Here is a 27,136-nt window from a genome sequence, read left to right as displayed (position 1 = left end):
ATTGCTCAGAGCCAGCAGAGGAAACAGACGCTAGCCCTCAAAAACCTTTCACAGATTTTTTTTTTTTCTTTGATCATCAAAATGCATTAACAATCAAACGTTTATACAGTGAATATATATATTCATATATTTATATTATATAAATAAATAATCATATAGTATCAGAGGGTACACAAGGTAATACAGAACTGCCACTTATAAAATAGGGTCCTGTCAAATATAAAAAAAAAGAAAGAAAGGTGAAGAAAAAACTGCATAATCATACAAAGAAATTGTGCTATGTATCTGACTACATGTAACAATATAAAAACTCAAAATAAAGTGGTTATACATTTAAAAATAGACCACTACTGTAACGTCAATACCATCTTGTTTCCACCAGCTATGTACAGCATGACACTAGAGGGAGCGGACCACTAAATGAAGCACGCAGCTTTTTCTGTCTGTTACACCCAAATGACTCAATGGTACTGACGTTACACACAGATATTTAACATCTAGAGTTTTAAATTAGTCTCTCGTCTCATAAAGTGTCCATCCATATGAAAACTAAACCTTGCTCTGTATCTTTCTTTTCTACTATACAGAAAAATAATTAGTGTGAGTACAGGTTTCTTGAATGGGACGGGTTGGAGTGTGATTGACTGCCGCCGTAGCCAGTTAGCATGCTGGGAGAGTACTGTACTTTCAGAAAACCGCACGGAAGAGGAGTCCGAGGAGGAGCCGGATCCACGAGTGGAGGAGAGAACAAAGGAAAGAAAAAAGTATACATTCATTTAAAAATAAATCACCAGTGCATACTTATATACATTTTAAAATCGTATATGTATCCTACCATTGTTTTCTCACAATATATATTTATACCCTTTACTAAGCTCCGCCCCCTTAGTTACTGTCACTCACCGAGCCAAGCTTTTCAGAATGTCCCATTAAACATTCTGGACAATTTTTTTTTATTTTTTAAATGTGTTAAAGTGATTAAAATTAAATGGATATTGTTTCTACATAAAAATTTGATAAAATTATTTTAAATAAATTATTTTTTAGAAAATATACTGTGTCCTAACATATACTACTGTTGGAAAGTTTAGGGTCAATACATTTCTTTTTTTTTTTTAACAATACTTTTATAAGAAGGATGCATTAAATTGACTGAAAATGACGGTAGACATATGATAAAATTATAATGTTATTAAATATTTCTATTTAAAAAGTCCTCTTAAACTTTTTATTAATCAAAGAATCATGAACAAATTATGGTTTTGACAAAAATGTTAAGTAGCACATCTGTTTTTAACATTTCTTGAGAACCAAATCAGCATATTAGAATGATCTGTGAAGAATATTTGTGAAGTAATGATGCTGAAAATTTTTGAATCACAGGAATAAATTATATTTTATATTAAAATTGATAATTGTAATAATATTTCTACATATTACTGTTTAACTATATTTTTGTATCAAATAAATGCAGCCTTGGTAAGCATAAGAGAAAAAAAAAAAAACCTGTACTAACCCAAAACTTTTGCACAGTATTGATCATCTAAACAATTAGGACTTATATAGGAATATTACGGAGCATGACATGACATGCAAGAAAAATAAATAAATTGTGTGCACGATTTACTAATTCGTTCCCTCAATTTACTAAAACGTGCACACGATTACTATAGCGTTCGCTCGATTTACTATTGCGTTCGCTCGATTTGCTAAATCGTACACACAATTTATAAATTGAGTGAACGTTTGTGTGCACGTTTTAGTAAATTGAGTGAACGAATTAGTAAATCGTGCACACAATTTAGCCTTATATTTTGTCCTGCGTGTCTTGTGTGGGGCTCCGTAGATTATATCACAAAATAGAGAAAGTTTGTCTGATAACATGGTGGATTGCAATTGGCCAGTAACATTTTAAGGCGGGGCTTAGTGTATGGTCATTTAGTCTGACCCGTGTGTCAGTCTGTGTGAATCTTAACACAATGAATCATGAGAATGCCACAGATCGCAGAGATGTGACAAAGACAAGGGAACTCACAGAGGGGGGTGGGGACTGCCTGTCACTCAAAGGCAGGTTCTCATAACCAGGGTTGCCATTGGAGGAAACGTTTGGAGTCCTGCATAGAGAAAGAGAGAGGCGCAGAGAGGAACCAGGAGAAAGGAGAGAATGACATGCCACACCAAAGGGCCACAGGGAAGGATGAGAGCCAGGAAGAGAAAAGGTGGAAGAGAGTTAGAGAGATGTGACATTTTCACTTTCTGAATCTTAAGATCTTTTTTTCGAAAAAGACACAAAAAGATATTTATAAAGAGGAATGAATTCAGGGAATTTGTAATGTATCTAAATTTAGAATATAGAATTTGTATTTCTTGTAAGACGTTCATTTTAGAGAACATGGAAATGTGAATGAAGTGAGAAGAAGTGTTGATGTCAGATCTAATTTGATGAAAACAGCAAATATGATCTTTCAAAACAGAATAATTGAAAGAGAAAGAAACAGGGGATGTTAAAAAGCAGGGAGAAAGAAACAGCAAGGCAGACTGCAATAGATCTGAAAGAGGGATGTAGTTTGGACAGCATGATTTTTTGACAGTGGACAGAAATATCGGAGGGGGCAGGACTTTACCTATATTGTGCATCGTCTCTGATTGGAGGATCTATGTCTGTCTTGCAATGACGGACAGACCGATAGACAGACACACAGACAGACAGAGCTCTTGGCTAGACTGTGCTTGACATGTAGACCTGTCTGTGTGTCTGTCTGTGTGTGCATGTGTTTGTGTCTGTCTGTCTGTCTGTGCGCTCCATCTAACTCCTGCCTGTCTAGCTGTCTGTGTGTGACTGGAGCTTTATGTGTTTGCCTGCGTATGCATGACACTTCTTTCTGCATTTTTATGTATATGAGCCCATAAATGTGTTTTATAGTGCAAAGGTCATTCATAGTGCAACCTTGATGCACAGCTGCTCAAGAACAGAACAAGAATCTTATGAATTTCATCAATATATTGATTAAAAAATTTTAATGTACAAAACTGACAAATAACATACATATTTTTATTGTTTATTTAATGTTTAAAAATTTACACTACCATTCAAAAAAGTGTTTGAAAGAAGTCTCAACAATGAATGCTGCATTTATTTGACCAAACATACAGTAAAAACAGCAATATCCTGAATCATTACTCTTTTTCTATTTAAAAATATATATTAAAACGTTAATTAAAACGTTATTACAAGGCAGAATATTCAGCATCATTACTCCAGTCTTCAGTGTCACATGATCCTCCAGAAATCATTCTAATATGCTGATATGCTGCTCATATTATTATCAATGTTGAACAGTTGTGCTGCTTCATGTTTTTGTAGAAACCATGATGCATTTTTTCCCCCAGGCCTCTTTAATGAATAGTACAAAATAAATAAAAGCATTTATGTGACATAGAAATCTTTTGTAACATTATAAATGTCTTTGCTTTTACTTTTGATCACTTTAAATTCTTACTACACCATACTGTAATAAATAATAAATTGATAAATAATTATTAAGAGCTTAAATGTATTTTATTTTTAAATCAACTGAGAAGCATTTGGAAAATTTAATTGGAAAAATAATAAAATGTTTTTTTTCTTACTGTATTATTTTATTGTAAAATGTATCTATTAATTAAATTAAATAAACAGTTACGAATGTGTATTTATTTGTCAGTTTAAAAAAAACAAAACATTTCAGTTTTCAGTTAATAAACTGATATATTATTCCTTCCTTTTATTTTTAAGTGGCACACCTAGTACTTCAGACAATTAATAAATAATTCAAAAGGAAAAAAATGGATGTGTGCTGTTCATCTCTGTGTGGGTGATCTACACAAGCTCATGGTGGTGTATGGGTACCGTCATTCTGTCTGTCTGTCTGTCTGTGTGTCTGTGTATGTGTTACTCACGGTAACGGAGGCGCGCTAGAAAAGGGAGGAGTCCAGCCGGCCCCCTGGTAACTATAGAAGGGGGGCAAGGCCCCTCGCTGGGAGCCCGTGGCCGTCTGTCTACGTGCCTGATGAGAAGTGAAGGGGTCCTCGCTTTCGCTGTCGGAGTCCTCGTATTCCTCTGAATCGCTATGCCATCCAATGAGAATTACGCAACAAAGAAAGTGAAAAACAGGTCATGAAATAAGTATACGTTTTATATGCCAAATGTTATGTGCAAAACAAAGGCTTTAAAGACATTTATTGAAAAACCTCTCTTAACTATATGTAGATATTGTCATGAAATCAAATAATCCCAGTCTAGAAGTAATCCTTTAATCTGTCTCGCTCCTCTTTGCCATTTCAGTAATCTATGCATCTGCCATCTAAATGGAGTTTGTGCTCTGAACACTTGTGCTGCAATCAAACACTGTAGCCACCTCCGATACTTAAAACAATTGGATTTGCCAGCATCGGGCACTTGGAGGGAGTGTACCAAGTCAGGCTGAAACAATAGTACGTGACTGAGCTTTCTGAACTAATGGTTATAGTGACATTATTACCATATCCAGATAAAAGGAGTGAAGTGCTTTTAAGCACTAATGCCATTAAGTTGAGATCATATTTCTCTCATCTGTGCATTGCTGATGAGTGCAGTTGTCAGTATTTATTCTGTTACCACAGGCCCATTTATGATAAACTATAGTGGAGCTGAGTCGACCCAGACTGAGCAGCCCACCTCCTTTAACATCTGGCTGCTTTTGTAGTTGAGGATGGAATTAGGTAACTACTTTTGCATAAAAAAATCTGAAATATTTAGATCCCAGTGAGCATCTTATTATTCATGTTAGAGATGCATCCTAGATGGCAATTGGACATATATTTAGCAGACATTCCATTGTCTTTGGTATTTCCCTGTGTATAAAAAATAAGCATTTAAAGCCATACGCACATTCTGCATTCAGAAATACAGTGCAGCGCAAAAGTCTGAGACCACATTACAAATTTGTTCTTCAAAAACAAACAAACAATAAATTTTTTTTTGGATATTACAAAAAAATATAATATTTGACAAAGAAATATATGACAAACAAATGTAATAATCCAAAATAGTTTGTGAGGGAACTGCAAGGGGTTCATGAGCTGATAAAGGTAATTATTATTTAAATCCTAAAAATGCTCAATTAAAATAAACCAATAAAGAATTTAAATATAAACAAAATAAAAACACTTAGTAAAAAAATTAATAAAAGAAAATAAAAACTATAATTATTATTTTTCAAATAATAAAAATGTTAAGTTAAAATAAATAAAAAAATAAACAAAACACTAAAATCTATAATAAACTAAAACAAATTAATTATATATTTATAATAAAACTATAATATATTCTAAATTTATTAAAAATATATATATATTTTATTTACCTGCATGTCATGTGACCAATAACTGACATCAGAGAACCATGAACAAGCAAATGTGTGTACAGAATTCATTAAAAATCTCATCCCTGCATTAAAAAAAAGTTGAAAATACCAAATACTGAAAAAGAATGTTTAAAAAATGGTCAACGACATAAATATAATTTGTTTATATATTTTATATATCTCTATATATTTTTAATAATTAATAAATACATAATTACCACACGGTATATAAATGTTATAATATGATATAATAATATTTCCATCAAAAGCAACACTACTTTTTATGCACCTCATTCGTCTTAACAAATCAGAATAACTAACCGCATGAATATTATGCCATGAAAACAACAGCAGATGGGATGTTGGACGGGGTGGAGGGGTGACGTTCACCTCACCTGTGGAAACTCCTCCAGGCTCCAGGGAGGGAGCATAGAATAGCTGTGAAGGCCAAAGCCGAGAGAAACGAGTACAGCGAAAGATAGAGCAACCCCTCCATCCCATCATAGCACAGGCCTTTCAGAGAGTCCACATAATCCTGAGAGAGTGAGGTGAAAACAGTAGTAGATTTGCTCATCAAGCTCAACTGCAGAGTATTAGGCTGCGTGTCCACCAAAGCGTTTTTCCCCGCTGCTAGCGTATTTTTTCAGTTGTTCTCAATGTGAGTGCTGTGTTTTTTTAAAACGGCAGTAGCGTGCCAAGCGCTGAGCGTTCAGGTGTTTTTTATTTTTCGCTCCGAGAGTTGAAGAAAGTTCAACTTTGGATAAAATGCTTCACTCATCACTGTCACTTTCTAGTCAGCTAACCAATCAGGGTGCAGGAGGGGCGGGGGAAACTCCACTATGATCAACTGTAATTTTGTCAAAGCCAGGACCAGAACAAGTACTCTACATTGTGTCAACATTAAGTCAGTAACAAATTATCAACCAAATCAGATACAAGTAACAGTTTAGTGGATATTCCGTATCACAGCAACCAAAGTGTCTCAACTGAAAAACGCTGCATTACAAAAAGTTCTCTCAAGCGCTAGCAACTGGGTGTTTTCAGCTAGCTAAAAATGCTTTGGAGGTCACAGGGTCTTACTATCACTCGCAGTCAGGATGAGCTGGAAGACAGCTGGCTATGGTTACCTTGTTCAGCCCTCGACAGTTGAGAAGTGCGACCAGCTGGTGGAAGTTGCCCTCAGTGGTGTTGAGGATCTGCTGCGCCTCCCTGAGTGACTTCTAAAAGGGAAAATAACACAGAAGCTTAGCGGCATGTTGCATCCACGTTACTGTACGACTATTATTGATCTTTGCTGGCAGTGGAAGCAGTGTTAACATACCTCTGCCTTTGGAAAGCGTGGGAGGGCGTCTCTCTCCAGACTGGACAGGTGAGAGTGGATGCTGGAAAGCGCTCTCTGGGACTGGGTCAGTATCTTATGCCAGTTCAACAAACAGAATTGTGCTGATTTAACAGAATTTCACAGGCTAAAAACTCTAACTGCATGTTTAATTCCCCACAGGGCCTGTTTCACACCAAGGGTATTATAGTTCACTAAAACCATAACAAACCATTACTAACAGTACTTCCATTACTTGATTACTTGAAATACAATAAATGTTAAAGGGGGGGTGAAATGCTATTTCATGCATACTTAGTTTTTTACACTGTTAAAGAGTTGGATTCCCATGCTAAACATGGACAAAGTTTCAAAAATTAAGTTGTACGTTTGAAGGAGTATTTTTGTTCCAAAACAAGTTTTGTCACAAGTTTCGGAAAGTTTTTTTCGAGTATGGGTCTGTGTGACGTTAAATGGAGCGGAATTTCCTTATATGGGTCCTAAGGCACTTCTGCCGGAAGAGCGCGCGCTCCCGTATAGCGAGGTTGAGCACACATTTCACTGATCAGAGCGAGAGCGTCGCGAAAAGTTACAAAAGAAGTGTGTTTTTGGCAGGGGGCAAGGAACTCGACCGGAAGTTGAAGTCGGGTTGGGGCTGCCATCTTTTAGCAGAACTTCACTTGCGTTAGCATTCCCATTGACTCCCATTCATTTTGGCGTCACTTTTACAGCGAATAACTTTACATCTGAGGCGTTTAAAGACTCCGTTTGTCCATTATTTATTTCTAAAGATACACGACAATGTATAAAGGGCTCCATTACCTTCTATGTTACATTATGGCCCCTTATAAATAGTTTTTGTAAAAAATAGGCTAACGATTGCGTCATAACCACTCGTCTCTCTGTCGCATTACCGTACAGACAGGAGGAGAAGCTCGCAGGCAATTAACTTAATATGGCGTACTGGCGTTACATTTTAAAATACCATACAAAATAATTAATCAGAATACTTACTCCTGCTCACTCACGACAAAGAACTCCCCGCTCAAGCTCGCCGTCTCTGCACGATTAACGCAGTTTGCACGCACAGCCACTTAGAAGATTTACATCTGTCAGACAGGTTGCTGACGTCGTCAAGCTTAGTTTGAGTCTGCGCGTCAGAAACGGAAGTGCTAAAAAACGCTAAAAATGGGCTTCACTTGTCTCAATTGAGTTCCAATGGGGTCGCTGTGTCCATTTCTTTTACTGTCTATGGTTTTTGGTTGCCAGGGCAAGACAACCCTGCACAGATTACCAAAAGAGAAACAGCATTAAGGGACCAGTGGATGAAGTTTATTTTTACAGAGCATCAACGGAGTTGTGCAAGTGTTTTTGTTTGTTCCCTGCATTTCGAAGATGCTTGTTTTACAAACAAGGCCCAGTTTGACGCTGGATTTGCACATCGTTTATTTCTTAAGGATAATGCAGTCCCAACGAAAAAGGGTCACGATCGTGTGTTAGTAAAACTGCTTCAAATATCTCTGTGTTGTTAACTTAGCTATCAGCGCGTAAGCACATCAAGTAAACAACATGCGATGTTGTCATCAAACTGCACTTTCCACATGTACAGCTTAAAAAAAAAAAAAAAAAAAGACGACATAAAGTGGAACTTAGTCATTTTCCAAAACCGCTAAGCAAAATATACAGTTTCAGTACATACCACATAGAGACGCCTTTGCTGATGCTGCTCTTGTTAAATTTCAGCCTCTGGATCTGTGTCACAGCTTCCAAACGCTCTCAACGCAAAAGCTTACTCGCGCTCGTGATTCTTTAGCTCCGCCCACACGTTACGCCTGCAGCGGCTCGTGTTTTTCCGGGAAAAATCGGTACAGACTATCTTTCTCTTATAAATATAATAAAAATAAAGACTTTTTGGAGTTATGAAGGATGCAGTACTACTCTATAGGTACTTAACTATACTACTGAATGTAGATAACCAAATGTTAATATATAACTCAATACTGAAAACTGGCAAGGCAACATTTCCCATTTTCATTTAGTTTCACTTTATATACTAAAATACCTAATAAATTGGAAAATAATAAAAAAGACATTATATTACATAGACTCAAAGGGAAAAAAATGACAAAAACAGAACAAAAATTACTAAAACTTATTATATTAAAAATAACAATAATGATAATATATATACAAATATAATAATATATACAAATCTAATTCAAAATATTAACCACGGTATATAAATGATACTAAAATATTCTTTCACACCACATGCATTTAAGCACTGAAGTTTTTTTTTTTTTTAGAAGAAAATAGAATGAATTTGAGATTGCTTTTATTAAGCAACATAATAACTCTCAATGGCTTCATAAAAGTATTATTTGTGGGCATTATTAAAGGAAATATTCACTACGCCTTCTTTTTTCTATAAAGCAGCAGTTATATAATGCATCAGAAATGCTGTCAGTGCGAAACTGGCCTTTCCTATTTCACTGTCCTTATAATTTCCTTTTACGACATCAAATTCCATTCTTCATTCATCAGCTCCCCAAAAACACTGTCAGTCTAGGTCTTGATTACAAAATCTTGATTATAATGTCATAATCCTCTTTATTCTGTTCATCCCCACAGTGACACAAATGGCATTGCTTTTTAATCTTAATCTGTATTTTGTGACATCATTATAAATTCTTATATCTGGGGAATTCTGCCTTGTGACATCATTAACATTCTATTTTCTACTCCTTTAGTAAACTCTATGACATCGCGGTCTGCAGCACTATGTAACAAGATTGCACACCTGTTGAAAAGGGCTGCTCATTTTCCTGCTGCAGGTTAGGTAATAATCCAGGATTTCTATTTACAGAGAAGAGAGAGAGAGAGTGAGAAAAATAAGATTGAGGAGGTGGGTAAGACTGCGTATGCGTCAGAGATGAAGGCAGATGGACAATTTGTTCTAAAACTTAGTGAGCTGTATCACCGCCTACTGCCTACATAGACTTGTTCTTTTCTAGGTAAATCATGGTTTGTGTATAAAAGTGTTTTTGTATTTATTTATTTTTATTAAAAAAAATTTTTACATTCCATTTCCCTGTGTTGCGCTTGCAAAAATGCCCCCTGTGTGAGCCTGAAAAAGATAACTTTTGAAAAGGGATTTCAAAGTGGATCCGTGTAAATGGGAATTGTTGCGAAACTTTTCAAAAACGCAAAGAAGAAACCTTCCCATTTTCATTACATTGTTGTCACGTAAACGTACCCTAAGTGACTGATTTGGAACACTACATATGAGAAACACAAACTAAGTTTTACATGGGAGACTCAATTTGCCAATGTGACTTTAGCATCGTTACTAAGCTAACATTGCTATACTATTCGTTTGTTAAGTCTGACGTCACATAGCAGCGCTTCCGTGTCCAAACGCTCTATCAGTTACCACGAGAAAACAACAAACGGTGCTAATATAAACTCATAATGTGATAGAATACTAGCGAAAAAGTTATAATCTTAACCTTTAACTCCATACCGAAGTCTCAGATAGGCAGACAATGAAAATATAAATATAAAAAAAAATATATAAAAATTATTTGTGTTTGGGACGATGTGAGCACGGAGACTGTAGTGTATACCGTAAATTTGAAAGCATTTAGCTTAAATGATTAATATGAATAAACAGTGCTCATAAACGGCTGCTGAGGTCGTATCCTCAAGTGAAGCGAGTTGAGGCTTGGACCCGGAAACATCGCTTCTTACGTCATCACTTAACAACCGAATAGATAAGAACATGCATATGCACAAAAAATATTGAGTAAATTAACCCATTTTAATTATATGGAACTACTTTATTGGTTGTTTTTAAATGTATTTTATATTAAATATATAATATATTATTAATTAAATAAATGTAATTTATTTCACCTCATCCACCATCTTTGATTTATTGTTTAATGGAACTTGATGCAATGCCTTCCCCACAAAGAATGCTGTGATGCTGAATTATAATTCATCTCAAGTTAAGTATTTTAGGTACCGCACTTAATTAACCTGCCTTTTTGTACAGCCTTCACATTGGGAGTGTAACTGATGCCCCACAACTCAATAGGTTTTGAAAAAGAGCTTTACTGCACCTGTACTTGTCCTAGAGTTGAAGTGAGTGGAGTTAAGTACAAAAGTGTTTGGGTCAAAGCAAAAATCACTCAGGGCCTGAGAAAGAGAGAGAGAGAGAGAGAGAGAGAGAGAGAGAAAGCAAGAAAGGGAATTGAGCAAAAGCAAATACAGAAGAGAGATGTTAACAGTGTGACACAGTGACATACTTCCCCCAGTCTCTGTCCCACGGCTCTGACTGCTATTGATCTACAGTATTCACTGACACACATGCAAACTGCCCCCATAATCTAATTTTTTTCTCATCTCATCACTCAACCAGTTTTCCACCTTTCCTCTTGTCTACTCTGCACTGTCTGTCTCTTTAACACACACTTGCTTTCCTTTATGGAATGTCGGCGTTTAATCTAAGTAAATAGGACTCAATGTTACCAAGAGCTTCACAGGAGGACAAAAGAGGGTCAGGAGAAAGAGAGGGATAGTGACAAAAGAGGACAGAAAATGTATGTGTGTGCGTATGTATTATAAAGAGGGAGCACTAGGCAATTGTTACTGCTGGCTGGATTTGGACAATGAAACACTTGTTTTGAAGGCCAGCAACTGCCATTGCTTCCTGTCACTTTCTTTCTTTCTTTGGTATTAAGATTTTGGGTTAGGTTTATATTGGTGACGCTTTCATTTATCCTTCATAAACACATTCATAAGTATGGACTTCATTTTTATGCACAACATCAAAAACAAAGTAATATTTAGAAAAATTATTACAAATAAAATAACTAATTTCTATATTAATACATTTTGAAATGTAATTTATTCATTTATTACTGCCATTAATCCAGCCTTCAGAAATAATTGTAATTCTTTATAAATCAATAATATGTTTATTTGGTACAAAAGAAACATTTCTTATAACCAAGGCTTAATATTTTTGCGTAAATAGAAATATAAATGTCTTTCCTGTCACTTTTGATTATTTTAATGCATCTCTACTGAATAAAATAAATTCATTCATTTTACAAAATCCTATTTGCATTTGTAATTTTACAAGTAAGTCCATTACTGCTGTATTCCTCTCTGAAACACTCAGCATCACTCTCTCACTATCTTCTTTTCTTTTCCTGTTGCTTTTAAGACCTCTTATGCTCATCTGCAGCATCCCCCATCATTTTTTTTACGAAGAAACACACACACACTCAGATGCACACATTGAATCTTTAATCTCTGCCCTATTTTCCTGCCTTTCTTGGGATTGTGCCATGACTGCTGAGTTCCCAGAGTGGCAAACCTTTTTCTCTATTCCTCCCTCTTTCATAAGCACACAATAAGTGACTGAATCTTGGTTGCAGTGACCTTTTAAAACTTAAAAAGTCACATTCACAGAGGTTTGGCTGGATTTTTCAGTGAATACAAATGTCTTTGCAAAGCGAGCGCTGACACACTCTCACACACTCATTCACACACAGATGACGGTATTCACTGCTGGATGTCCGCTTGCAGAGAGCTGTTGTTTTTATGTCGGGATAGACGTTGTCTGAATACTCACCACCACTGTGGCTGTCTCCAGGCCTAGAGAACCCCAACTCAGAAACAGAGCCAACCAGGCCAGCACTGTCATCCTGCAAAGGAGTTCAAACACACACGAACACACACACACACACATTTTTACCATCTGCCTCTCTGTGCCAGAGTGCGTGTCAGTTAGCAAAGATAAAACCTATTTTCTGCAAGCATCTTGGGGATTTCAGATACATAATATACATAATAAACACACTACTGTGAACGCTTATGTTTGATTTACATTTTGCAAGAATGCTGTGTGCATGTCAAAACTACTAAACACTTAAATCAGGTCAGCAGTGATTGTTACTCACAGAATAAGTAGCCAGCGGGCCTGTTTGGCTAAACCCAGAAGAATAAAGAAACACACCAACAGATCCAGTAAAAGCAGCAGCACGTACGACAGCCACCTAAACAACAAACACAGACATCTCAACACGGTGAAAGTCCAAAATACATTTTTGCCACACATCTGCATAAGGCAGATAGATTGAGAAAATGTGCTACTGCAAAAATCCAATTAATTTTGCATTATTTTCTTATTTTTCCCTTACATTCATAATTTATTCCTCTTTTCATTTGCATAATGCAAGGAATGTGCTGCCACATTTTTACAATCTCAGGGGAAAAAAGTGCCAAAACTGTACTTTGTCACTGGGGCAGTACCCTCAAAGACACACGTTTGTACCTTTACAAAGAAGGTCAAAAGAAGTCAATTTGAGGGAACTGCCCCAGTGTCAAGCCGTAGTACCCCTCAAGTTAAATGTTTTGCACATTTCTTTTTCTGAGAGTGGATAATACATACTGAAGAGAGTTTTCACAAATATTAGGCAAAACAACTGTTTTCGACATGGATAATAAGAGGAAATGTTGCTCGTTTCAGTCTGGCTGCTGAAAATTCAGCTTTGCCATCATAGGAATAAATTACATTTTAAAATAAAGGGATAGCTCACCCAAAAATTTTGTCAGTAATTACTCACCCTCATGTGGTTCCTAACATGTAAGACCTTCACTCATCTTTGGAACACAAATCAAGATATTTTTGATGAAATCCAAGAGCTTTCTGACTTTGCATAAACAATAATGCAACTGACACGTTCAAGGCCCAGAAACGTAGTAAGGAAGGACATCGATAAAATAGTCCATGTGTCATCAGTGGTTCAACTGTATTCTGAAGTTACTAGCACACCTTTTGTACGCAAAGAAAACCTGGATGCCCTGCATCTTGTTTGCAAGCAGAAGAATGCATACCCATACACTGTAGTACTGACATGAATGCGTGTTGAAGATTGACACGGAAGAGAAGAAATTGTTTATTAATAAAGACTTTGTTTTTGTCTTCTTTGTACACAAAAAGTATTCAAAACATTTTGGAAGCTTCATAAGATTAAGGTTGAATCACTGACGTCACGTGGACTATTTTAACAATGTCCTTACTACCTTTCTGGGCCTTGCTGTCTATAGAGGGTCAGAAAGATCTTGGATTTCATCAAAAATACCTTAATTTGTGTTCTGAAAATGAATGAAGGTCATACGGGTTTTGAACAGCATGAGGTTGAGTGATTAATGGCAGAATTTATGACCATCTAAATATATATTTAAACATAGAAACAAAGCTTTGAATATCTTGAATAAAAAAATCATATAAAGGCATTGGATATCATATTGTGATATATTAATCAGTTGAATATCAGCATTTATAAGCAGTGAACTCACAAACTTTTTCTTTTTCTATTAGCACTGATGCCTTTGATGTCTCCTCACCTGTAGTCTTCATTCACCATGAGTGTGTTTGCTGCCCAGCCAGGAGAGAAGGGTGCTGGAATGCTGTTGGTAGATGGACTAAGAGTGGGGGCTACAGAAGGAGGTGCTGGGGTAAGCGCTCCCACTATGCTTTCACTTCCATTTGCCCTGTAAAATCCATCTGCAATGGGGATCAGACCTCTTCCCAGTGTCAGGTTGGAGAGGAGAGATACGACTCGCTCTGACAGACGCCTGCAGGAGCGTGTGGGCACGAGTGCCGGCTTATGCCCACCAAACACTTCCTCCATAGAGGTCAAGGGCCCTGAGACAGACTGCTGAAGCCCAACTACAGTGTCCAAAACCTGGGTATGCAAGAGGAGAAGAGCCTTTGCTTTGAATTATGGCATTAACCCAATGCATTTGTATCCAGATCTGACATATGAACAGACTAGCTTGGAATGCAAAAGAAAGAGTAGTGGAAAAGATAAGTGGAAGATAATGGACTGAAAAAGTTGAAATGGAGGGAGAGGGTCTTATAAGAGTACAGTAGAAGTAAAGTAGGTCATTAATCAGATTGACATGCATTCATTGATTGACCGACCATATGAGCAACCAGCTAAATCAATATCCAGAGAGGATTGTATCTCACTCGTTCACACACGAACACGTTCAAACACTCTCACTCTGAATTCCCCCGATCGCTTACTTGCAATCACAGTGTAATAAAACCATTTAGTGTGTTTTCTGAACGTCCTGCATTTCTTATGATCCCCTGGTGCTTAAGGAGATTGATGGAATAAGCTTTTGTGTATGTATGTGCGTGTGTGTGTTCTCACCAGAAGATCGATGGAAGCCAGTGTGTAATTGGCAGTGAGCAAGGATGAGGTCAACTGATACATCCCATCGTTCGCCTCACTGTTGCCGTAGAAACCGATGCCTATGGCAACACTGCAAAAAGCAGAAATATGAGAGAAGACAAAGAAAGAGAAAGTGAGAGGGAAGAAAGAGAACATGAACAGGGAATCAAAAAAGGGAGAGAGGAAAACAAAATGAGACATATTTAAGCTAGATTATGTACATTTACACTTACATATTAAAGTTTGGGGTCTGTAATTTTTTATGTTATTGAAAGAAGTCTCTTATGCTCAACAAGGCTGCATTTATTTGATCAAAAATACAGTAAAAACTGTAATACTGAGAAATATGATTACACTTAAAAAAAAAATAATAATAATAATTTATAATTTATTCCCAAAGCTAAATTTTTCAGCAATCAATTCTCCAGTCTTCAGTGTCACATGATCCTTCAGGAATTGTTCTAATATGCTGATTTGGTGCTCAAGAAACATTTCTTATTATTAAAAATGGTGAAAAAAGTTGCGCTGCTAAATATTTGTCTGAAACCTTTTCTTTCTAGGATTCTTTGTTAGATAGAAATTTCAAAACAGAAGCATTTACTCAAAATATAAATCTTTTTAACAATATTTAAATATCTTTACTGTCACATATGATCAATGTTATGCATCCTTTCTGAATAAAAGTATAAATATTTTAAAAAGAAAATCTGTTACCAAAATGGTAGTATTCATATTAAATGGTTTCAACGCAAACACACTAAACAGCATTGGAATCCAAATCAACATCACTGAAAATCCACTGATTTACATATCTATTTCACATTCAAATATTCAGATTAATGCCTGGGCCAGATGCTTGTCCAATCCTTTCCAACCTGCTAAAAATACCAAATCTCAGCCTTTCACTTACTGTTTGACCCAGATTAAGCCAAAGAAAGCAGAAAAGTGTATTTTGAAATTATAACCGCAATGTAAGCAGTAAAGGTGTGTATATATGCTGTCATCTGTAAAACAGTGTCTAGCTTTGAAATCCTTCAGAAAAGAGGTCAACATGGATGAGAAGGGGGTGATGTCATGGGGGTGGAACACGTGCTGCATTAGAACGTTTGCATCATGCACAGAGCAAACCAAACCAGTTCTCATAGAAACAATGCTAAATTGCACAATTTATGTGTGACTTCAAGAACATTAATGCATCATGCTGATGGTTCAGATCAATGAGGCATGAAAATGAGGCATTGGGTTTCATATTCATAGCCTTGAATATATTAAATGGGTTGGTGTTCTGCCAGTTTATGTCCACTGAGCGAACATAATTGAAGGAAACCATCCCTTGCGAATGTGCAAATGAAACAGTTTTATTTAGAACAAAGCATGATATCTTTATAATGCAAGTCTAGAGGTGGGGGGGGGGGGGGCTACTGTTTAACTTTTACAGATATTGGCAGTAAGTATAAGGTTGCTGCTAATAAGAGAAGCCCTGAACAGTTTTCTTATTCTGTGTGAAAGCACAATACGGTGTGAGTTAAATACAGTTGGAAACATTTTCTGCTCTGTAATTCACATGTGTATAAATTGAATTGAATCGAGCACAAATTGTCTATTGTGACTGCACCTTTACTTGAAAAATATAAAATATAATATTTGCATCATATGAAAATCGTGCCAGAAGGGTAAACCATAAAAGCATCACAAATCTTAAAGATGTGTTTTGCAGTAGTGCTTCTATTATCTTTTGAATTAAAAAAATTCTGTTCAACAGAGAGTAGTCACTGGCATCTTAAAACGACTGTCATTAACAGGCATTACCAACACAATGTGACTGCTGCAACCGATACCCATGTGACACAGCAGATGCCCCGCCCCTTTCTGCCGCTGTATCCATGGCCACCGCTGGCATCATCGTCTTCCTCCTCGTCCTCTGCATCCCGGCCGCCCTCACCACGACGGCAGCAGCAGTAGTGGATGAGGAAGGAGAGAACTACAAGTAACGAGAGGACCAGCGCAATGGCGGAGAAGCTGGAGAGGACCAGAAGAGTCTGTGGAAAGAGAGGATGGAAAATGAGAAAGAAGAAAAGACAACCAAGCATTATTACAGTATTAGCTGGTCTACCACAATATCAGATTTTAGATGCTGTCATTGATTTAAAAAACAAAAAGCAAAGGATATGAAATCAAGAACTGAATCTGATCATCATTAAACTCAAAATTTTAAACTTCAATTTTAGGGTTCACTTTCAATGATTATTGTTCAAAGTTGTAAATAACACAAAGATTATTGGAGTATGTTTTACAAGAAAACACTATTTCAGTCTGTCTGTTTCAGAATTTCAATTCAATGTGTTAACAGCAACCCAAAAGAAATGTAATATATGACAATACAATATATGATATTGAAACACATATTACCTATATGGGAATATTTAGTTTTCTCATTCATACAGTCTCTGGGTAGATGGAGATAAAACACATTCCCATAGTAAAATGTGTATATATGTATGGTAATAATAATAATAATAATAATAATACACACACACACACACACACGTACACACAAATTCTGTATGTTTATATATGGTTTTGTATTTTTTATAATACATACTAAATAATATCAACATGTATTGTTGTGTTTTAACATGTATAAACATGCATTGTATGGGTTAGTTATATATGTTACTATATGAAAATATTCTAATTTCTAATAGATTTTATATGTCTGACAGTATATTTTATATATGGAAATGTAATACATGTGCATATAATACAGTTTCATACGGGAATGTCTGAGTGCAAATAAGAAAATCCTGCAACAAACTTTTTTCATTATAAAACTGAGCACAGAATACACATACTGCACAGCTGCATAGCTTTCAAGCACATGCATGTTTTGTATAGAAAGCAGTGTGACATAAAATGGAGGATGTCTCTTTAATCTTCTTGTCTGATACAGCATGGATGCTCCACTCAAAGAGAGAGAAAAGGAGGTGTAATTAAAGCTTTCCGCTGGATTCAAACGCATATAGTGTATTCATGTTTCATATTCTATTCATCTTTAGTCTGTTCCCAATCCATCTTCCTCAGTTTCTCTCTCTATCACTCTTTTTTTCCCCGTGGTTTCCCTCTCTACTTTCTCTTCCGCTCACTCATCCCTCACTGTTCTCCCCCTTTCTTTCTTTTTATCCACGCCACTGGATCTCTATTAATAATCTGTGACCTACTTAAATACATTCACTGCTTTTCCCTCCGATTCTCATTCTCTTTTTCATCTCTCGCTCCCTCTCCTCTTCGTTGATTTTCCCTCTCTCCCCAATTCCCACTAATATCCACAAGTATTTCGCTCTCTCATTTCTCTTCACTTCCATCTCTCTTGCTCTCTCACACTCTGTTATTTCCCAGCACACCTTTCTCTTATCATCTGTGTCTTATCCTGTAACCTATTCAGGCATCCAGCATAATCTGGCTTTGCCTCTTCCAATTTTTTTCATTTGTGGTGAAGCTATTTCTTTTTCTAAGAGTAACATCATAATGGCTGTTTAATTTCTGCTTTACTAGCATTATGAAATGGAATTTAACAAAATAGAGAAAAGTTAAGTACACCGTCTTTTTCCTTTTTTGTTTGCTTTAAATGCTTCACGAATCTCCGAGGTGAATATCAAACTTTTATTTGAATGGCTTATAACTCTTTAAAGGGATAGTTCACCCAAAAATGAAAATTATGTCATTAATGACTCACCCTCACGTCGTTCCAAACCCGTGAGACCTCCGTTCATCTTCAGAACACAGTTTAAGATATTTTAGCCTTCTGTCCCTCCATTGAAGCTGTGTGTACGGTATACTGTCCATGTCCAGAAAGGTAAGAAAAACATCATCAAAGTAGTCCATGTGACATCAGAGGGTCAGTTAGAATTTGTTGAAGCATCGAAAATACATTTTGGTCCAAAAATAGCAAAAACTACGACTTTATTCAGCATTGCCTTCTCTTCCGTGTCTGTTGTGAGGGAGTTCAAAACGCTGCAGTTTAGTGATATCCGGTTCGCGAACGAATCATTCGATGTAACCGGATTTTCTTGAACCAGTTCACCAAATCGAACTGAATCATTTTAAATGGTTCGCGTCTCCAATACGCATTAATCCACAAATGACATAAGCTGTTAACTTTTTTAATGTGGCTGACACTCCCTCTGAGTTAAAATAAACCAATATCCCAGAGTAATTCATTTACTCAAACAGTACACTGACTGAACTGCTGTGAAGAGAGAACTGAAGATGAACACCGAGCCGAGCCAGATAATGAACAATAGATTGACTCATTCTCGAGTCAAGAACTGGTTGCATCGGTTTTCGGGTCACCAGTAGTGATGAGAAGTTCGGTTCTTTTCTGCAAACCGGTTCTTTCGGACAGTTCGATTCAATAAACCGGTTGAAGAAAACGGTTCACCGGTTCTTTTGCGCTCGACGTAATGGCGTCATTGGCGATGATTGCCCTTGATTCAAGCCTTCGGTTTACCCGCGCTCATAACACTAGCACAGAATCAGTTCAGAATCAATCACCAAAAGAATCAGTTTGGTTCAGACACTCTGTGTGTCCATCTGCTTCACGCTGAATCATCCAACACATGCGCAGTATCATCAGCTTTTTGGAATCGGATGTGTCTGACAGAAACGGTTCTTGAAAAAGTTAACAGATTAAGTCATTTGTGGATTAATGCTTATTGGAGACGAGATGCATTTCAAACGATTCAGTTCGATTTGGTGAACTGGTTCAAAAAGATCTGGTTAAATCGAATGATTCGTTCGGGAACCGGATATCACTAAACTGCAGTGATTTAAACTCTCTCTCACAACAGACACGGAAGAGAATAAAGTTGTAGTTTTTGCTATTTTTGGACCAAACTTTATTTTCAATGCTTCAACAAATTCTAACTGACCCTCTGATGTCACATGGAATACTTTGATGATGTTTTTATTACCTTTCTGGACATGGACAGTATACTGTACACACAACTTCAATGGAGGGGCTGAGAGCTCTCTGACTAAGGCCCCGTCCACACGGAGACACGTTTCTGTGAATACGCACAAATTTTTTATCGGATAGGGATTTCGTCCACAAGGATCCAGCGTTTTCATAAGGTGAAACCGCTATTTTTTGAAACCGGGTCCCAGAGTGGATAAATTTGAAAACGCCGTCTTTGCGTTTTCGTCTGGACGGCTAATCCGTATATTTTCTGAAACGATGACGTCATCAGCCCATGTCTCCCCCCTAGTCAGACACCTCTACATCACGTAACAGCAACAAAAACATGAACAAACACTGAACGATTGTCTTTTTATTAACTAACATTAACACTGATTAATAAATGTATTGTTCCATGTTCGTTTGTGTACCACGCGCAAGGTTTACGAGCATAGTCCAAGTCTTCTTCTCTGTTTTAGTGTATCTCTGTGGCAGAATTACAGCGCCACATAGTGGTCTGGCATGTATACTACATCATTATGCGGTTTCGTGTGGACGCGGATATTTCTTGAGATGAGGAAAAAAAAGATCGGATTGGGGTAAGCTTCGTCTCCGTGTGGACGGGGCCTAAATCTAAAATATCTTAAACTGTGTTCCGAAGATGAACAGAGGTCTCATGGGTTTGGAACGACATGAGGGTGAGTCATTTATGACATCATTTTCATTTTTGTTGAACTATCCCTATCTTCCTAGGGGCACAAGAATGGGGAAAATACCTCTTGAACCAAAGCCAATGAAGATGCACTCTACATTGTTTGTCCCTCATTTGTCAAAATAATAGTTGATGTTGCACTGTCAGGCTAGTTGTGATGTTTTGATAATACCACATATGGATACTTTGCACCTTTTTTATGGAAAATCAACCTGCAATTTAGGTGAGACGTACTTATCATTGTCTCTACTTGCATCAATGGGCATGTTATTCCTATTTGTATTTGAACTTTTTACACTGAATTAAAATTTATTTATATATCCTAGCGAATATGTGTCTAAAACGTTCTTATTAGTTATGTTCATCTGTCACGTTAGAACTAGCAATGATGGCTTGGACTGTTTCTGAGAAGGAGAAAGCTTTTATATAGAAGTTCAATGAACAATAAGTTATATTTTAGTATTTTTAATACTAATATTTAGTATTTTAGACACTATATTGCCAGTTACATTGTCTGTTTTTTCTCTGTGATGAAATTAATTGCAAACAAAGTCACAGAGCAACACATAGAACTTGTGTTTCATTCCTGAATGCAGAATAATTCAGTGTTTTAAACAAATCCATTAAATGAACAATTCAATGACTCATTCATAAAGAAAATTGCTTGGTTTGTTCCTGATTTAATCGGTGTATGGTTAAATTGGTTGAATAAATAAATCAGTGATTCACTCATGAATCATTTGTCACCACCTAACTGGCATTATAATGTTACTATACATAACCTGTCACTGAAATATCTCCTCCTTAGACTGAGAACCTTTCTGGAACGTGCAATCACAAACAAGCATTTAATGCTTTCTGAAATGCATCACAGTTCCTGTCCTAATGTGCTGGACATTTATACTCATATCTTTTATCAATATCTCACTGATGTGGAAACATACACTCATGTATATAAATGTGTCTCTATCATAATGGAGTTATCATTTTTACATCGGTCCATCATGCTTTTAGTCTCTGATATTGCAAGTCTATGGTTCTTTAGTCACTAAACATCAGAGAATGTGAGATACAAACTCAATTTTGAGCCAGTACATCTTTAAACTGTAGACAGAAAAGTGCCTTTAATGGTTTTGACTATAACACTTCAGTTTAGTCTCTCTAAGAGTGAGTGAGAGCTGTGTATATTGTGCAAGATGAGGTAAAAATAAAATACTCCTGACAGCACGAAAAAAGACATTTCTGACTGTTCATACATTATATTGCATATATGTGATATAATTTAGACAAGATGAGAGGGTGCACCGAAAAGAGAGAAAATAGAGAGCGAGACAGAAATAAATGTGTTGCTCCAAATGATGAGCGCACCCACCACAAGCTGTCAGGTGTGAAAATTGTTTCTGAGAGTGAGAAACAAGGAGAGGGCAGGGGAGAAGTGAGCGGGAATGAGAGAGAGGCTTACCTGCTGATACTCCCAGCTGTCTGGAGTGAACACGCTGTCTCGGGTCTGCAGGGTCAAGTCCAGGCGAGGAATGGCATGGCATAACCGGACCCATATCGATGGGCTGTAGTTAGGGACAGGTGCAATGGCTGCCATGCCTGCTGTAAATCACCTCTGACTTTCTCAAGTGTCTGAAAAGGATTGAGAAATCTAATTATACGGAGAACACACTAAGATTGGACTGAGTCGGCTATATAATATCCTATACACCACTTATATAGATATTTTTTCATTATTATTGTTAAAACTGTATAAATAACATTTAAAGTTTTTACTTGTGTCCTAAGACTACGGTACGGAAGTTCTAAGCGGCCATGCATTATAATATTTTTTCTTCTTGTTTTCTCGTTATAACGACTTAATTTTCTCGTTATCTCGACATAACGAAGTTCGTTTTGTCGTTATAACGACTTAATTTTCTCTAAGAAGTTACAAAACTGCGCCAGCAGGTGGCACTATAGACCTGAATATAACTGATAGGATGTTGTACACTATCCACTTTACTGTACGCGGACCTTCCTCATGATCGCTATAATTTGTGCAGTCTTCATTACTGACATTTAATTAATTCATAAATGTTAAATGCTTGAATCAATATGAATATTTTGTGTATTAAGTTCCTGCTAGATGCATGAGTTTCACCAACGCGTTCTGTGTCATAAAATAACTGCTTATCAAAACCAAGGTTGACATCACTGTATTCTGTTTATCTACAGTAGGATGGGATTTAACGATGTAGGCTGATGTGCTTCTTTTCCTTATTACTAATCTTTATTGTTAACCATATTGATGAGAAATGTGATGTATATGTAAAATCCATAGGCTAATTCAATTCAGTTTTGTTCTATAATGTTGTAATCGTTTTTTTCTACACACACACACACACACACACACACACTACACGTAGTCCTACACATGGACGCTCTTTTCAAACAGAAGCTTGTAACACACATGATATCTGCCACATCATATAATGACTACTACAAATTACAAATTATATATAATTTTATTTCAAATAAAGGGAAAATGAAAAGTGAGTTTAATCCAAGCAGCTCTAATTTCGCGGTGTTGCCATTTAAACATGTTCATTACAAAAACAAAACGTTCGTTGTACTGTCTCTGGAAAAATCAACAGTGATTGATCAGCCTTTATTTATATACAGTATTGTAGACCTTATTACCTAGGAGAAACTAAATTTGCTGAAATACAGGCTGGTTGTACAGTAAGAGCGCCTGCATGGTTGTCCATCAGATGCCTGTCAAAGTTGAGTTCGTTACTATAGCAACAGTAACGAGAAAACAAACTTTAGTTATGTCGAGATAACGAGAAATATAAGTCGTTATAACGAGAAAACGAACTTCGTTATGTCGAGATAACGAGAAAAATAAGTCGTTATAACGAGAAAACGACTTTCGTTATGTCGAGATAACGAGAAAATTAAGTCGTTATAACGAGAAAACAAAAAGGAAAAAAAATTATAATGCATGGCCGCTTAGAACTTCCGTACTACGGAGTATATCCACTTCAAAAATTATACAAATCCATTATAAAATATATATTATTATTAAAAAAACCTGCAATAACATAAATAAAGACTGAAATAAACTACTACAATATTTTTGTCTGAAACAGATTTAAATGCATTATATTACATCATTTGAAAATACATTTTTTGATATTTGTGTTGTGTGCATATTGTTTATTCTGTAGAATATATGTGTTATTTGTATAAATGTAGCATGTGGGCTACACTTTTTCACTTATTACATTTATATAAGGTTGAATGACAATACAATTATTTGATTCTCTTTGATTTTTATCACACATCAACATATATGAAATCTTTTGATGTGAAAAAAGGAGGGAAAAAAGTCACCCCCAAAGACTCCAAACAAACGAGAGCAAGAAAGAGCAGAATATAGAAACAAATAAAAGTAGGTTAAGTAGAAACATACACACACACACACAAACATTCATTACCAGGACTGAGGTCCACTGGGAACACAACATGGATTAAGTGATTAGATCATCAGTGTTAAGAGAAGAGGTTTCGAAGATAGCCAGACACTGAGCAACCATTAGATGTCATGAAAAATCAATACATAAAAAAGCAAAAAACTAAAACATTATGGGGTTTTGAGGGACTATATGCACTCTAAAATTATACAAAGGGTGGCATTCACCTACTAATATCATTATTTCTTCATGAGACATACTTCACAAAAAATGATTACCTCATCTGGGCATATACATTGTGAAATCATCATGTCCTCATGATGGGACTCATTATGACATCATCATGAGCTCATGATCCTATATCATGTATATCACTAATAACTCATCACTGACCCAGTGTTCCTTAATTACTTCATGGGATCTATGTGGGACCATTTCATTAACTTTATAACCTGATTTTGATTTATAATCAACTGCAGTATACATACTAACACTATTAAACTTCTGTAAACTTATATACTGCACATTCCAATGTTACTATGACCTGATTAGGATTTATGGATTTCAACATCGCTATGAAATAAAGATAGGCCTATTGAAATGTATTAATTATTATTATATTTTTTTAACTTATTATTAATTTAACTAAGAATTACTCTTTGTGTAATTTCTGCACAGCTATATGCATAAAACAGAAGAAAAGAAAAGAAAAGCTTTTGTTCTAAATAAGGTCTACCCAAATCACACTTCTTGCACTGTTTGGACAAACAGGTAGCCCTGGCCTGCCTCAAAATTCCATCATTGTCAGAAGTTGGTTGATCATTTGATTAACAGTGTGAGCACTGGCTCAAGTTTCAGTCCTAAGCTCTGGATACGTCATCTGTCATCCACTTCACCCTCCCAAAACAGTTAACATCTCACATCGCTAAATTAACAAGAAACTGCAGGCTCCATCACAAATAACCCTTACACTAGTGTCTGATGGGTTTTGTTCATAATGATGTCTGAAGGCTATTCGAGAACATTACCAGCATGCAGTGGGTCAAAACAATAAGCTGGTGAATTGTGGTATAATTGGTGCGGAATTATTATGTGTCCTCTTTTCGAAAGCAAATAGGAATAAAAGCCAAGTTAATGTAAAATGGTGTTTTGCAGACCGTGACTCAGACTGGAACATACAGCACCTCTGAACATGATGCATTCTGTCAGCTTGTTATAAGGATGGCTCGCATTGCATAACGGAAAGGCAATAATGCAAGTTCGGAAATGGAGCAAGGAAGAAAAATGTTGTGCAGAACAAAAGAACAATTCTTTCTTTTCGGTTCTGGACTGAAGAATGCTTAGCATCATCTATCCAAAACCTTAACTTCACTATCCACAACATAAATAAAATAGGCAAAAAAAAATAAAATGCTTCCAGGATAACTAATGATGTCATCAAGAGGGGTTGTCATCCAAAATAAGCCATTTTTAAGCTCACTGAAAACTCGTTAGATTTTATGGAATTGCCACTTTATTATACTACGAGGAAACGCTCATCTGTGGCTTAGCTCATTTCATGAGCAATAAACTATAACAAATGAAATTTTCACAAAGTGACATGAGTATGATAATGATATATTATTATGTGTATCCTGTAAATTATTGCAATAAATAGATCCAAGATCTCAAATTAGAATAGCTAATAACCTCCATGAATATTCAAACTTGAAATAATGCCCCTGGAAAGTAATAAAACTGAAATCACTGTCCAATAAAAGACCAGTGTTGACAGTATGATACAGTTAGTCATACAGCATTAACAAATAAAAGGAATATTATAAATTATAATACTCTGTTGAAGTAAACTGACTGCTCTCAAACAACTAAACCTGCTCTTGTGTTTTCTCATACAATGTGTAGATATACACCAAAATGTCAATATTAAAATCACACTATTGACAGAGCCAGCCATATATACATGTGTGCTTGAGTGAAGGCAGTTTCTGCTGCTGCTGTTGTTCAGAACAGACAGATGGTCCAAATGAGGGTCCAGACAAGTTCATAAAGGTCACTGGGGGCCATTTCTTTGTATTTGGATTTAGTTGTGCGTATTGTCAGTGACTAAAAGAGCTCATTATGAAGGTATCTACAAATATACAATCATCCACATAGCAGGACTGATGCTAATCTTACAGATATCAATGAAACCTTCAGAATGACTAGAAACAAAATAGGACAGAATTGACAGCTGACTGCACATGTGTGAGTTGACCCGGCGAGAGACCAATCTGTCTCTTTCTCTCTGGCTGACTTAACGTTACATACTTGTTTATGTCAATGATATCGAGTCATATTCACAGCGCTTTGTCTTTTGGACACACACTGTGAGAATCTTTTGTTTGAATGGTCTCGCGTCATAAATTAACTGTCATACGTTGGGCACGCAGAACAATTTACACGGTAAATGAACCTCACAATAGGCTATACAATTTTATATGGCACATTTTAAAACGGTTGCCCACCTTAATTTGCAGCAGCCTAATGTGGGTGATTCCACGTCAGTCACGCTCGTGTGAATTTGTTTGCGATTAGATGCGTTTACTGAGACCGCTGACCGTTGAAACGGTTTGCATCCTGAGTGGAGAGATCGGTTGTATAGGGCTTCAGGAGAAAACTACAGTATTTTCAGTTCCAGTCTGCGCCCGGTCGCTGATGGATGATGGGAAACAGGTCTTCGGAGAGAGGCGAGATCCCTGAGGGAGGTTTTATGAAGAGAGGAACGACTCTCGACGCCTATCTGTCAGTTTCGCTCTTGATTTGAAATCCGCGGAGAACTTGAATCATCGTCCACAGTCGCGCGGAAGGACGCCCACAAACATTGAAATAAAAGTAATAATAAAATAAAAACTTACGAAATTAATTGTTCTCAGTAAGAATTCGTGTACAAAAACAATCCACAACTACGTCGTCGATGCCGTTCCCACGCAAAATAAATGTTCAGTCTGCAAAAATAGCAAATCCATAACATCCATGGGCAAATGAAATCCTTACAGTGCAGCGTGTTTGTAAT

General features: G+C 36.5%; 1 protein-coding gene across 4 annotated transcripts; it reads right to left on the bottom strand.

Moving 5' to 3' along the window:
* Positions 1-202: 202 nt before the first annotated feature.
* Positions 203-27,136, bottom strand: LOC113116344 (protein tweety homolog 1). Of its 4 annotated transcripts, none has more exons than XM_026284445.1 (15): positions 26,589-27,136; positions 22,089-22,258; positions 16,770-16,999; positions 14,940-15,051; positions 14,125-14,465; positions 12,675-12,770; positions 12,347-12,419; positions 10,827-10,902; positions 9,503-9,558; positions 6,706-6,798; positions 6,512-6,604; positions 5,780-5,919; positions 3,940-4,107; positions 2,036-2,114; positions 203-679 (listed from the first exon to the last, which is right to left on the bottom strand). In XM_026284445.1, the coding sequence occupies exons 2-15, from the start codon at positions 22,221-22,223 to the stop codon at positions 596-598; spliced, it is 1,776 nt and encodes a 591-aa protein (XP_026140230.1). In that variant the 5' UTR covers positions 22,224-22,258; positions 26,589-27,136; the 3' UTR covers positions 203-595. The 4 variants fall into 4 exon arrangements, with proteins under 4 accessions (XP_026140230.1, XP_026140233.1, XP_026140231.1 ...); XM_026284448.1 differs by having other exon boundaries at positions 4,047-4,107; XM_026284446.1 differs by having other exon boundaries at positions 26,979-27,136.

The sequence above is a fragment of the Carassius auratus genome, chromosome 16, assembly GCF_003368295.1.
Source record: "Carassius auratus strain Wakin chromosome 16, ASM336829v1, whole genome shotgun sequence".
In the NCBI taxonomy this organism is placed as follows: domain Eukaryota; kingdom Metazoa; phylum Chordata; class Actinopteri; order Cypriniformes; family Cyprinidae; genus Carassius; species Carassius auratus.
This window is presented reverse-complemented; position numbering and strand designations above follow the sequence as displayed.

Bases quoted from the DNA above. Each gene is read 5' to 3' on its own strand.
- LOC113116344 (XM_026284445.1), bottom strand. From the start codon at position 22,223: ATGGCAGCCATTGCACCTGTCCCTAACTACAGCCCATCGATATGGGTC. The intron at 9,559-10,826 runs GTGCAGTAAAGC...CTCTGTAAATAG, and splicing joins CAACTCTAGGACAAGTACAG to AAATCCTGGATTATTACCTA. The intron at 680-2,035 runs GTGAGTTCCCTT...CTGAAAGTACAG, and splicing joins GGCAGTCCCCACCCCCCTCT to TACTCTCCCAGCATGCTAAC.